This window comes from Toxotes jaculatrix, chromosome 19 (genome assembly GCF_017976425.1).
Source record: "Toxotes jaculatrix isolate fToxJac2 chromosome 19, fToxJac2.pri, whole genome shotgun sequence".
NCBI classification, from domain to species: Eukaryota; Metazoa; Chordata; class Actinopteri; family Toxotidae; genus Toxotes; species Toxotes jaculatrix.
The window spans coordinates 11386117-11400356 of NC_054412.1; the positions used below are offsets into that span (position 1 = coordinate 11386117).

A 14240-nucleotide genomic window follows, 5' to 3' on the forward strand; every position below is an offset into this window, starting at 1 on the left:
AGTTGTGCTAATGCAGAGGCCCAGCAGAGCAGCAGCCACTGATAAAGGCCTTGATAAGACTCATTTGAAATGGCTGCAGTCACTGAATCTGCCCGCTCTCTGTGCCAAGGACACCATTTACCTTACATAACAGCCATTCTGGGTCACTAACACATCCATCTATGCATTTCGCCTATCTCAAGACATATGTGCACCTTGACCTTGCCTTCCATTGTGCCATGTATCTTACATTTCCCTCTCACACCTTCCCTCTCCCCTGTGTGTGTGGTGTGTGTTCTTTAAGGGAATTTTTTGTTTTTTTTTGTTTTTTTGCTCGTGACATGTATTCTGGCAGCGCTGGGAGTCACATGCTAAATGTTGATTGGGAAGAGGAGTTTGTGGTAAAATTGTTCTCAGGAGAGTGTGTCACTGTGCAGCTGTCACATGAGAGGAGATTACTGCTGAGGCTGAGACTGACTCACTCACTGCCTCCTGTGCGATGCAAATGTAAGCCTCGAAGATTTTACTCGTAAAGCGATGATGCTGACTCTGGCTGTAGTAATTTCTTAGCTGATCTTGATTCCTGCATTATATGAAACTGATATGAAATCAAGGATTAGGGTGCCTCATATAAGTATTCTCCAGAACCTGCTGTATATATGTGTTTCCTTTATCTCTGTCATATCTTTAAAATTTGGATTGGTTTATCAGTAACTTAGAACCAAATTAAAATTACCTCTGTCACTCTTTAAAAGTTCTTACTGTGTTAAACGTTAAATTAATACTGAAATAATATGCACCATAGTGGTACGTGTATTAGTCTTACTGCTTAAAATTTACTCCCATGTTCAAAATTATAAGGGAAAGACACAACAAAGGCCAAATGAGTATTTATTTTAAGGATACAATTGGTATGTATGTGGTTTTTATTGGACAGCACTATGTAAGCTGAGATATGATCCCAAATAGCATGTACAGTTTTTAAGTAGATGGTTAATGCTGATAATAGAGATTTCTTTTGGTGTTGAACAGTGTGAGCCTGTCATCTAAATTCCATCTAACCTCCCACTTTGGGTTTGGGTTGGATGTAAGACTCGCTGTGGGTTATGCTGATGTTGTTATGGGTATGATTGCGTGTTATTCTGTTTAGATGCTAAGATGAGCATGTGACCTTTTCTCAGAGATATTGAGGCATTTGCTCCACATACTTGGTTTTAACCTTAATTGACATAATGAAAAATCATGATTTATCTATGTATAATTACAGGTCAGGAAGTGGAAGATGCTGGCTCGCCATCATGGCGATGGTACAGGCAAGCAGAAGGAAGCAGAGTCAGACGTCCATCTGGGAGGTTGTCAGTCCTGGGGGATCCATGCCTCGCCCCTCCTTGCCAGCCCTGTCATGCTGGAGTGCTCCATCTGCAGTGGACCCTACATCAGCTACGTCATGGACGATATCTGGCAGCCACGCCAACGCACACAGGCAAGTTCATTCTGTCTGCAGCAAATTAAATTGCAGGTAGCAAACACTAATTCATTAAAGTAATCAGTGGATCATGAAGTGGGGGACTTCCAGGTGTCCTTGATGGGGGAAGTTCAGGAAATCCCCAGAGAAATTATGGGTTGTTAAGCCTTTGTTATATTAAACAACAGATGGTAGCAATATACAATAAAGGACTGCTTTCACTATGTTTCCTCCAGGTTGTGCAGGGTAAACAATTTCATATCTTAAAACAAATGGTTAATTATATAATAACACCAGCTGGCAGTTGACAAAATAATGAAAATACATGTTCTAAGACTTTAAGTTTGAAGTAACTTAGTTGTAATTATAAACAAAACACACAACTCTACACACACCCCTAAGTGTTAATTTCAGCTTATGACCTTTTTGAGTGGTACAGTTTGTGTGCAGCATGTGTTGCTGATGATTTTATAGAATAATTAAACATAACATGATCCACCTTTGTAGCAATACTTTCATGGTTTAGTGAAATGTAATGATTCTGCATTTAACATGAAAACGTTTGGGATGTCCACAAGCAGCTTAGAGAAAGGTCCATCAGACAAAGAGTTTTCTGTCTTGTAGCTTATAGAGGGAGCATAAGAAAATGTCTCGATTTAGGCAAATGAAAGAAAATGCACATTTTTAGCAACAATGCAGGCAAAAGGGTAATATTTAACATTTGTCTCTGTGTCTGCGTCCTACCAAACAAAACTGCCAAAAATATGTCTGGGAAAATGAGTGATAAGGTGAGAAATCATTAACAGTTTGAAGGCTGAACTCCAATGGATTTTAATGGTAATTCAACAGTTTCCTAAAATAGCACATCAAAACATAAAATTATGAAACATAATAATGATTCCAAAATGTCCTTAAGTTTGAAAAAAACAACAGGATTTTACTCTTTGGTGTTAATAGAATTGCCTAGTTGTTTCTCACTCTGAACATCTGCATCTTTTTATCTTGCTTGTGTCTTCATGGAAACAAACCAAGGAAAAACACCCAGAGAAAGGTATTAATTTATTTGATGGTAAAAATCTAAACATTTCCAGCCTTTTTACAGTTAAGTGAGCTTTATCTTCTGACTCACAGTCCAGTCATACAGGCCTCCATCGCTCCTTGACCCTTACAAAGACAAAAACTATGCCTCCCTCTGTGTCTCTTTGCCTCAGCAAGAACAACCCAAACTTTCTTTTGGAAAAATAAATCCGCCATGAAATATTAATGAACAGAAAGCCTAGATTTACCATCACTATGGATACAACTCCATCAGATCTCTTTACTGAATCAATAAGCAACCTGAAGTAAGAGAGAGGAAGGGCATGACAGAAGTGAGGCAAACTCAAGGGGAAAGGACAAAGGGGCCTGAATGATAAAGTGATTTAGACTGTAGAGATGTTGACAGTATAAGGGGATATGAACAGCAAGGAATATATGTATGAGAGAGTGTGCGTGTGCGTGTGTGTGTTTTTTTTTTTTTTATCTGTGAGGAAACGATGGATAGAGGAGGCTGTCAGCTATATTAAGACTTATACAGAGATGAAATGACCAGCATGATAGGCAGCCTGGTGAAAGCAGCGCCTCTGAATGAATAAACAAACTGATGAGATTGAAACAACTCCTGCATACACACACACACACACACGCACAAACACGTAGACACACACACACGCCTCAGCTTGTCTTGTTCTCAGAAAACACCCATGGGAGAATACTGAGAGCTGCGATAAGTTTTTCGAGCTGCCGCACGGAATAGCAAACTAGGCTAAGACTGTATTTAACAGAGCCACTTTGAAAAGTTGATGACTGACAGCGACATCTCGAAAAACTAATATCTGACACGACAGTGCAGTTTCACGGGAATGTCCTGAGATGCAAATGCTGCTGGTCCTGTGACAGCTGCCGATTATACTTTTACACTATGTGAATAGGAAAAGTGGGACAGTCTTAAGTAGCTGCTTTTAAGATGTGTGCATGTATGTTTACTTGCATATTTCCCAGCCATTTAGCCATGTATAGAGCAATGTATTGACTTTTATAATCGACTGGGGGCAAGTCAAAAAACAACTCTCTTTATTTTTCAGATTTTACAGTAAAAATGCATTGGTGTATGTTGAGTATATGAGGGGTAAATAAGCACATTATGATGTTCATGAAGCAGAGGTCTTGTTCAACCCTTGGCCCAAACTCAGTAAAATCAGTTTCAAACTGGCATTTCACAAAAGCTCAATCTCATCATGTTATAGAGCAAAGGTTTCTCACCATCTTCAGCACAGGACCCCAAGTGATTTAATGCAGTCTCACCCTGGAAACTCACTCTCATTAAAACACATCATGTGGGAAACCAACTGAAACTGGGGCATGGACCAGTCTGGGTTGGGAACCAGTGGTTTTGGAAATGCTGATTTAGGGTGCTGCTGATCAAAAAGGTCATAACTCATGTTGTCGCTGTACAGAAAAACAGATTAGATCAGTGCTTTTAATTAATCTTTTAATACAAATAAATTTTAGGGGTAAACATATCTAGTAATTCAGAAGAAGAAAAATCAATGAGTAGAAGATTACCTTCCCGTCCTGCGAAACATTTAGTGACCCCTCTTGTGTCCCCTTGTGCAGAACCATTGATCTAGATTATACCTTGTCCAGGCTATATTTTTTGAGTTCATCTAAAGATTTTATCAGCCTAAGCTGCTGTACAGTTTCCACAAACTGTACAACAACTATAACCATCCAACTGAATTCAAACAGGGAAACTGACAAAACTGGATTTGCAGAGTTGGATGCACAGTCTGAAACTCTAATGTCAGTGTTAATGCACCAATAAATGAATCATCTATGCTTGACTACAGCTTCAGGTGTATTTTGTTTTGTTTTCCACAAGTTATTTTAACATCCTGACAGATTAAGCAGTATAGAAAGTGGATGGATTATTTTAACTCAATATGTATACTATGGCATGGAGCTGAACACAACTCCTGTAGAAGAAGATCTGCATACTGTCAATCACCAGGTTGCGATAAAGTATGTTCAACTTTTCATTTGCTTGTCTTTGTCATTTGAGTATTTGAATTGTTTTTACTAAGTGATGCCATATTTCTCTCCCAGGCGATGGACCTGTACTACCACAATGACTCAGACCCAGACAGCTACTGTTGCCCTGGCGACAACAGTAAGTCACCACCAACTAAGCCTGTTGTTTTGTATTCTTTCACTTCCTCTCTATCTCGTCTTCTCCTTCTTTTCCATCTGTCTTTCACACCGTGACACCGGTGCACAAACTCTCTTTCCTCTGCTATCTCTCTCCATCATCTCTCTGCCTCACACGTTTCTCTTTATTATCTTCAGTTTTCTTTATTTTCACCATCAATCCAAAATTATCTTCTACCATTTATTCTTTATTTGTCTCTTGATGTTTTCCCAAACCTTATGGCTGTGGGAGCAAAATGATTCATCCTGCACACACACACAAACACACACTTTGTGACCTTACCTTACCTCACCACTTGGCCCTCTAATCCAACCTCCAACCAGGATAATAACTGTTGTCCATACACCAAGATTACTATTTGTTGTTTTGTGGAAACTGGCAAAACAGTAGTTACATGTACAATACACAGGGCTGATCATTGTACACATGACACAGTGACCTTTTCTGTTTACAACCTCACTGCAGCAGGTTGTGTGTGTCTTTCTGTGCTCGTTGCTTAGATGTGTGCGATCGGGTGAGAGTCAGCTGGGTTTATAGCCAGCGTGGCTGTAAATGAGTGTACTTTAATTTTCCATCATGCTTGTTATTTGTGGGACCAATCAAGTCCAATCCAAAGGCCACAGTCTGTCACATTTTGGCATTGAGCCTATCTCCAGTGTTCCCATTTTTATTGATACCCTTAACTTTGCTGGGAATCTTGCAGACATGAGCTGATCTCGTGAGTGTATTTATGTGTGCACGTGTGTGTGTATCAGCTTACCCTGACATTATTTTTAGCTACAAACTTTGGTGGTTTAATCTATAACAGGGCAACATATTTTACCTAACCTCATTATGTGTTTTGGGTGTAAACTTTTTAAAGTAAAATCTAAAGAAAAAAAATTGTGAAATACTTTTGTGAAGTATAGATTGCCAAACTGTCAAACAGTCAAAGACTTTGTGATGGATCTGCAGGTACCTGCTGCCTGTTGGAACATCTCCAAGAAAGAAATGTGACAAGAATCCCATTCTGACAAAAATATTTTTCACTGGGAGTCGTCAACCCGTTAATTATGGGAGTTTTCTGAGAGAAATCCAAGCAATTAGCCGAGCTGGTGACAAGCTGTTCCTGTAGCCGTGATGCCGCTACACCCTGTCGTTCCAAGTTCAGCAATTAGTAGCTTTAGGAGCACTTATAAGTTGACGAGTGTCACACATCACAGTCATTTACAGTGATGCAGTGATGTGTGTGGCATAAGGAGCAGTGGGGAGTGAGGTATAGATCCAGTGATAATAATTATAGGGAGCAGAGTCTGACCATCTAATTTTGCAGAGGAACAAATAGCAAACCATTGTCTGTGTTCTCTCAGAAAAAGTACAGAGTGGTCTTATGTAACAAAGCATCTGCTGAGGATACCCTTATTAAAACAGATTAGTATGTTCATCAACTTGCTGCAGTGCAGCTAATCAGCATTTACACACTGACTTGTAGTGCTCTTCTTTCTCAAATGCCTACAGGTTTATATAACGTGTGATTACTAAGCCTGAGTTTATTTGTGTGTGTGTGCGTGTTCCTAAACTTTACTCTTTTGTTCTCAGTGACACGAAATACTGTCAACAGATCCTTTTCTGGTGCTGTTATGTACTCTTCTCTCCCACCATTTACTCATTGCGCACCTGTGTCAACCTGCCCTTCAGAGCTAAACACGCAAACACACCTACTCACAGACACGCACATATACATGCAGCCTAACACCAACATATGACCAGAATCCTTAAAGACACTCCCAACCCAGAGACATTTAACAGTTTTGAGAAGATTTTCAGAACACATTTGTTCTCAAATTCAAACTTTGGACATGCCAAAATCTCTTCTCTTTGCAAAAATGTTCTCACTTCTCAGGCGTCCTCTTGGCCTAGAGGTTAAGAATACATCGTTCCCACTTCATGTCCTTTGAGGTACCTTTGTTCCTTGTCATTCTCCATATTTCTCTCCTCTCATCTCTTGTCAAATCTAATAAAGGCATGAAATGTCCCCCACAGATCCTGAAATTCCAAAAGAGTTGATTCAACTCTGGAACTCTAGAAGTACTAGAACACACTGTAAAGCTTTGTGTCATGGATTCGTAATTGCTTTATAATTTCCTTGACTTATATAGTGTTTCATGTAAGGAACAGCAACTCAGTATTTATTTGTGAGAAAATAGAGACAAAGTTGTGAAACAGTTTTTTTTTTTTTTTAGTTGAAATCCACTGTATGTTTGCCTATAGAAACATTTTTGCATGACCTGCTCTGCACTGTCAACAAGTTATTCTCACAGTTAATTGGAATTAATTCATTGAAACTGTACCATTTGGCCTCTGTCGCCAATTCCCTTGTAATGAATATCAAGAACCTTTATAAAACTCAGGGACCTACAAAACAAACTGTTACCAAACACACTCATTAAGACACACACACTGACCAGCAGACATTTCTATCAGACTCATGCAAACACAAGAATTTTAAAAGTTAAACCAGTCTGAGCTTCAGTGAACCACTACAATGATGGTCACATGACCGTCTATAGGGGTAGCTGAAGGGATAAGTAGGCTACTTGTAGGTAGCGTAGCTAGCCAAGCAGGCCACAGAGAGACAAACACACACGGACAGTTCACCATATCCAGTGGCAAAATAAAAGCCTAGCTGTCCTCTCTGAATAGCCGAGGCCTTTATGTAACAGTGTCATTTGGTTCCTCACCACCGAGGCTCATTCAAATTCATCACCAGATCAACTATAGCCACAAACACACTCATCATCCTCGGCACAGAGAACGGACATTACAAGATGGAGGGATGGGAGAATGATGACAGACAGGGACGGACTTAATGGATGGATGTCATCTGCCGGAGACAGCGTGAATATGGGCATGTGCTGGTCTTTGTGTATGTGTGGGTACACTGTAAGTGGGTGGGCTGAGAGAGCGTGTGTTTCTATGTTTATACTACTACTCTAGTATCCTTTCTGACACTGCAGTGAACCCCTTCCTGTCCTTTCATGAAATGGCCCCCAGAGTGACTGTGTGTATGTGTAAGTATGTGTGTGTGTGTGTGTGTGTGTGTGTGTGTGTGTGTGTGTGTGTGTGTGTGTGTGTGTGTGTGTGTGTGTGTGTGTGTGTGTGTGTGTGTGTGTGTGTCAAATTCTGGCTTTGGCAATGATGACAATGCCATTAGGGGGTTACATAACGTAAAAGTGTCTCTCACACACACAGAGAAATGCTTTAAATACACAGCTTAAGTATTGTGGAGCCTCCTCTTGTTAATGGTCCGAGCCTTGAGCAGCCTGTAAATCCAGAAAGGGAGAGAGGGCCAGAGAGGAAAAACACTGTGTGGTGCTTTTGTTAGCATCGCTCCCTCTCTCTCTCTCTCTCTCTCTCTCTCTCTCTCTCCCTCCCTCCCTCTCTCTCCCTCTCTCTCTCTCCTTTTCTTCCTCTCTCCTGATCTTCTCTCAACACCTCTCTCTCATTTCATTCAACTCTGGGCTATGACCACAGATGCAGACACAAGAGAAGTGCTTACACTCCAGCGGAGGTAACGTAACATCTTCTTCATCCCCTTTATTAAGAATTCCCATCTACATTTTTTAGCACTTCCTCCTAGGACAAGTCTTTATGCCATAAAAGAAAACTGCAAGTTTTTCAAGGTCAACACTTTTTCTGTACTAGTACACACTTTCCTTGTGTTCTTACTGCTCTCTTTTGAGAAGCGATATACAAGGTTTCACTTGTTTGGCTTGTGATGCTTTCAAGTGCTGGTAATAGGTGTCGGTCTGTGTCTCGCATGGGCTGCTTCTGTAGTGTCGGTGGTGAGACACAGTGGATAATACATGCACACTGAAGAATGGCACTGTAGCTCTGCAACCTGTGCTGTCTGAAGGAGAAATATATTTCTCTAACAAATTGCGTGAAGGGTGCAACAAGGGAGGGGCATGTTGGACACCTTGAGGGAATTTAGGAAGTACCTGATGTACCTTCTCTCGCTCTCTCTCTCTCTCTGTGTTTTAGAAAGTGTGTGTATGTGTGTGTGTGCATTTTCTGTCAGTCTCCCTACAGGCTTGTTTTGCCCTCCAGCTCTGCGTCTGTGTGTGTGTGTGTGCATTAGGTTGCTGTGGGGGACAGATTAATAATAGATTTGACCTGAGTTAAGAGAAAAACAGAGACAGCAGTAAAAAAGTTGAGTCTATATTTAAAAACTGCAAAGTCATACATGCACCCACACAACGTGTCTTCTCTGAGAGTGGCCGGGGGGTCAGGAGCAAAAGAATACACACATTCTCCATGACACACACACACACACACACACACACACACACACACACACACACGCAGCCATCCTCCTGACTCTGTATAATTTGTGCATGAGCCTTGATAGCTGCTTGTCTTTGGCTCTGTGCTTCCATAGTTTAATAATGATTACACTCAGGGTAGCTGTTGCACAAAAGCATACATTTGCACTTGCCCTTGCTCACCTTTGAATTTGTGATTGCTGGTTTGAACCCAGACTGGCAGGATAAATCTGGATGGCAAAAGTGAAGAAGCGGCACTTGCCCCTTATTGCCACCACTGAGGTAGGCTACCTTTGAGAGCAAAGCCCTTAAACACCCCACTGCTCCTGCTCACTGGCCAGTGGATTAAACTGTGGTTGTACTGGGAAGCTGGGCAGCTTCCAGGGGTTCAATGGGTACAACTGTGTGAGTGTGATCAAAGCATTCCCATAAATGAGGGCATCGCTCTCAGCAAAAACATCCCAGAATAAATAAATCTATTATAGATGAAAACATCTTCAACAGGAAATAAATACCAACAAAATAAAACTTCAGACACAAAAAAAAAAACATAAAACCACACAATAAAACAGTTAATAAAACATCAAAACAACAATAATATAAAAGAAAACTATGATAAACTACTTTAGACTATGACTAAAATAAATTCAAGCCTGCCAAACATTGTCCTGGGTGTATGGTACACATACACAAAATAACTGGGAGAGTAATTCATCAAGAGACAGGGTTAATTAATATGGCCCTAACTTCTTGGCAGCTGCCAACTTTGAATTAATGTGAACTCTGTGCATTGCCAAATCTGGGTTACTTTAATTCCTAGCCCAGTGGGTGAGTTACCTCAGTTAGGTGAAAAAAAAAAAAAAAAGCTGCATATGGAGAAGATAAAACGATTTGTAAAACGAGAAATTTTAAAAACCCTCGTTTTTGCAACTACAAGCCAGTTTCGCCTTCGGTTGTTGCTCAAATATCATATATAAACAGAAGTGAAGATTCCAGCGAAATACAGATGAATGCGCGACTCCTGAGCCAGTATAAAAACGCAAGCATTCATTGGCATTATGTGTGAATAAACAAACAGCATTTCAAGGACTTCCTTTTAGTTTACATGGACATAAAACTAATAATGGGCTCAAAAATCCATCCGCTTCATGAGGTTCTATCATTCTCTCCACGCCTTTGCAGAAGGATGTATAGCTGAGGAGACAAAGAAATAGACCTGTTATTTGTTACTTTAGTTCATTTGTAATTAAATAAAAGTTTATTACTGATCTCGAAAGTAGGAGCTCATGAGGAGCATTTGAAGGCAGCACACCCCCTCCACCTCCTGCCCCGCCCTGAGGAAAACTCAACCAACCGTGCATGAAACACAAATCTGTAGAGTGGAAGGAAATAGAGGCGGGACGTCTCCGCCCCTGAACAGAGAAGGGGAAAAAAGTGTCTGATGAAAGTCTTCAAGAAGAGGAATGCGGTGTAGTTCGATTACCTCCCTGCCGAGGAGCCTAAAGCCTCCCTCCTTGTTGTGATTCGGGGAAATAAAGCATCCTTATGAAGGACAAAACCACCGCTTTGACGTGTAAGTAAGCTGCTCATTCATTTGAAAGCCGCAGCGATGGATTCAATCGAAATCTAAAGTCGAAAGAAATCTTTATAACACTCCTGTAGGAAACTGTAGGCAGATGATGATCTCATTGCGAGACTTAATGGTATTTCTGCAGTAACTTGTGACATTTATTGTTTCTCTTGCAATGCTGATGTTATGGTTCCTAACCCACTTTCTGTGTCTGTGGAGTGTCTGTGTGGTTGGGAGGAAAGCACTGGCAGACATACTTGGGGGGCGCTCGATTCACCCCATAAACCCGTGACCTGGATTTATGATGCTGTTATCTATGGAAATGCCTGGCTAATAGGGGAGGGGGTCTATTAAAAGTGCCAGGGAAATCTTGCCAAGTCAATCCTGCGACTTGTTGAACCCTGGCGCTGCAGGCAGTCAAAATGAGAACTTCTTCAGATCTGAAAGGTTTGTTTGTTTCCCATGGAAAATGAATCTGGTGTGGCTTTTGGGTGAAGAATAGGTTTTTTGTTTTTTGGTTTTTTTTTTTTTTGTTTGTTTTTTTTTTAAAGACAGGATTTACAACTTTTTGTGTGACTTTACGCGCAATTAAATGCAGTTTGTATTGTCCAAAAATTTACCGACATTTTACGGCACTTTACAGCTGTTTGCTTACACTTCTTATTCCTTTTCGATTGAGCGTTTCGAAAAATCGTGGAGCGGTAGTTTGGGAGTTTTAATGTGGCTTCATTCTTCCTTTTTACGCACGGGGATCAATGCTTTGCTTCAATGGCTTTGGCCTTCATAGGTGATATCGTCTTACGTACTCTCATTCCACCTAGGGGTGCAGATAAAACTTGAACCAGGTGCCTTACATAACCGTGCCTAACTGAGCTCGTTTGTGCCAGCGGCCAAAAAGCAGCTGCGCGGAGTGGGCATTTTTCCACACGGTTTAATTCTTGAACATCACACTGAAGTGTTTTGGCTGCTCTGAGAGGGATTACCGGTAGGTTAAAACAGATTGTGGATCTGGGCACTTTTTTTCTCTGAAGCTGGATGAATTTAGGAGTTCCTCAGTCTGTACTTTTCCACTACCAGCGGCTTTTCTTGGCATCAGGCCTCCCTCGGCTCAGGCTCTCCCTCTCGTCTTTTGTATAACCTGCGTCACTCCCGGCCGTTTTAATTGAGATGCAGCCAAACAGTGAAGCTGATAGGCCCTAGTTAGGAGGCTATCAGATGATTTGTAGAGGACCTAGGTCCAGACTCACGGGGGTTAGGCAGGGAGCATGGATACAGTACGACAAAAATAATCACGAGCTTCAAGAATAATCCCGAAACTCAAGAACTATCTTGTGCAGTTTTACTTCACGTGCACAATCTGCAGTTTATCCTGTACCCCTGGAACATTAAGTGACACCATATGTTACTTAGTGGACACAGATGGATAGTATTAGCCTTTAAGATTTGTGTCTGCAGCTTTGTGTAGAATGGAAATTTGCTGTTTTGGTGACAATTTAAGACAGTATGACACATGGGATGTTGGGCACAGTTGCTATGGTACTGTACAAACATATGTGCAAATAGTACAACCAAGCAAATAGTACAGCCACACGGCAGCGAGTGGTGGTAAAGACTTTTTTTTTTTTCCACTTCTTGACGCAAACACATCTTGAGGTGCGGCCATGACGCGCTGGAAGCGCAACGGCCTCTGATTGGCCGAGAGCAGCATCGATCATCTTCTCCTGGTCCATTTACCAGAACGGAATGTTTGCACAAGATAACGCCCACCGGGAGGGGGAGGTGGGGGGTTGTGGGTGTCTGTGGGGGCAGCTCCGCCCCCCTTCTGGCCTGTTATAAAACAAGAGCCAAAAGCAAGGTAGTTATATTTTGGATTTTAGCTGTTGATGAGTGTTGAGCTGCTGTAAAACTCATCACAACATGACGGTGAAAACAGAAACAGAGAAGCCCGTCCTGACTTATTCCAAATCTAAAGGGCTAGTGGCTTTAGTCACGGGTATGGAATCATAACTGGAATATTTTAAGCTGATTCTTCATGACATGGATGGACAACTTTTTGCTTTTTATTTAAAAATCTAAACCTTCTTTTTTTCCCCTCTTGTTTTTCTCTTTTGCATTGCAGCTTTTATGAAACAGAGGAGGATGGGTCTGAACGATTTCATTCAGAGGCTTGCCACAAACTCCTACGCCTGCAAACAGTGAGTACCATCTGACTCATTTTATTGTTCTGCATTCACGGGAGGACAAAACACTGGGAGACACAAACAGAAACGCCAGCTACCGGTCCTCTGGAGAAACTCTGTGACTTAATGTGACTTCCAGATCAGCTAACTGGCATTTTCAACAACACAGTTGAGGATACTTTGGATGCTTTCTAATTAAATTAACTAAGTTGGAACTCTTTGTTTTTTTTTTCAGTCCTGAAGTGCAGTCTATTCTGAACTTAAGTCCTCCTCAGGATCCCGAGCTGATGAACACAAACCCCTCTCCTCCCGTAAGTATATTTGCAGTAAACAGTGAATTGTGTGCTTTTTCCTTTGTTTACATTTTGACATACGCCAAGATGCGCAAACACTTCCTCTGTTAATGTGTTTACCATACATTTTAGAGTGATTTCATGACTCTAACTTCTTCCTTTTCTCCTCCACTCCCCCTCTCACAGCCCAGTCCATCCCAACAGATCAACCTCGGTCCGTCCTCAAACCCTTCAGCCAAACCCAGCGACTTCCACTTCCTCAAGGTGATTGGCAAGGGCAGCTTCGGCAAGGTCCTGCTGGCACGCCACCGCACGGATGACCAGTTCTACGCTGTCAAAGTCTTACAGAAAAAGGCCATTCTCAAGAAGAAGGAGGTAAATGCACTTGCACACAGGCATTCAAACAGAAATGCACACTCAAATGAACTCATACCACAAAAGGCGTCTCCTTGTCAGCATCTTTAACCCCTGCTCTTTGTACTCCTCAGGAGAAACACATCATGTCAGAGAGGAATGTGCTGCTAAAGAATGTCAAGCACCCATTCTTAGTGGGCCTGCACTACTCTTTCCAAACAGCAGACAAGCTCTACTTCATCTTGGACTACATCAATGGTGGAGAGGTGAGTTGCTTGCCAAACAACTGCCAGAAAAGAAAGAGGATATGAAGCGGAGTTGAAAGAGGGGAAGGGAGAAGCTGAGTTATTTTAAGAACTAGCTGATTGAATGAAGAATGAGAAACTTAAGATGGATGTAGCTGAAAGAAGAAGGGACGTGAGATAGTGGGCACAGCCTATAAATTCAGCCTCATAAAGATGAGGCAGAGACAGACGGGGGGATATCCTGTCATGAGAAGCAGAATAGAGACCGCCGCTCTCTGTCTTTTTTCTGTCTTTCTTTCACTAAAGGAAACACCTCTCAGGAAATCATGCGATGGGTTGGGGCAGTGGGAGAGACTCGGGGGGCCAAAATTAGCAGCGCCATTCAAACTCAGTGTGTGTCTAATCGAGCTAATTTCCTGTGATTGTTGGACGAGCAGAGACAGTGCTGATTAAATATGGGCCTCATCAGGAAACAGGACACATTTGCTCTCCTTCTCCCCTTTCTCTTTTCTTCCCCTCTTTTTCTCTCCATCCCACCGCTCTCTCCCTCCACCTTTGGCCCTCGTTTCATCTGTCTCTTCTTGTCAAACTTTTTAAGCAGTC

At 41.7% G+C, this 14240-nt stretch overlaps 1 protein-coding gene across 5 annotated transcripts in view; it reads left to right on the top strand.

Moving 5' to 3' along the window:
* The window catches only part of sgk1 (serum/glucocorticoid regulated kinase 1), a 32715-nt gene that overhangs the window by 15570 nt on the left and 2905 nt on the right, over positions 1 to 14240 (top strand). Inside the window, exons 3-8 of one of the 5 annotated variants that reach the window (XM_041064136.1) lie at positions 1247 to 1462; positions 4589 to 4652; positions 12685 to 12760; positions 12981 to 13056; positions 13225 to 13413; positions 13527 to 13658. In XM_041064136.1, coding sequence (XP_040920070.1) covers positions 1247 to 1462; positions 4589 to 4652; positions 12685 to 12760; positions 12981 to 13056; positions 13225 to 13413; positions 13527 to 13658 — 753 coding nt within the window. Of the gene's footprint in view, positions 1 to 1246; positions 1463 to 4588; positions 4653 to 8189; positions 8242 to 10430; positions 10569 to 10873; positions 11013 to 12413; positions 12559 to 12684; positions 12761 to 12980; positions 13057 to 13224; positions 13414 to 13526; positions 13659 to 14240 lie in introns of those variants that run through there. The other 4 variants (XM_041064138.1, XM_041064139.1, XM_041064140.1 and 1 more) reach the window with 4 other exon arrangements.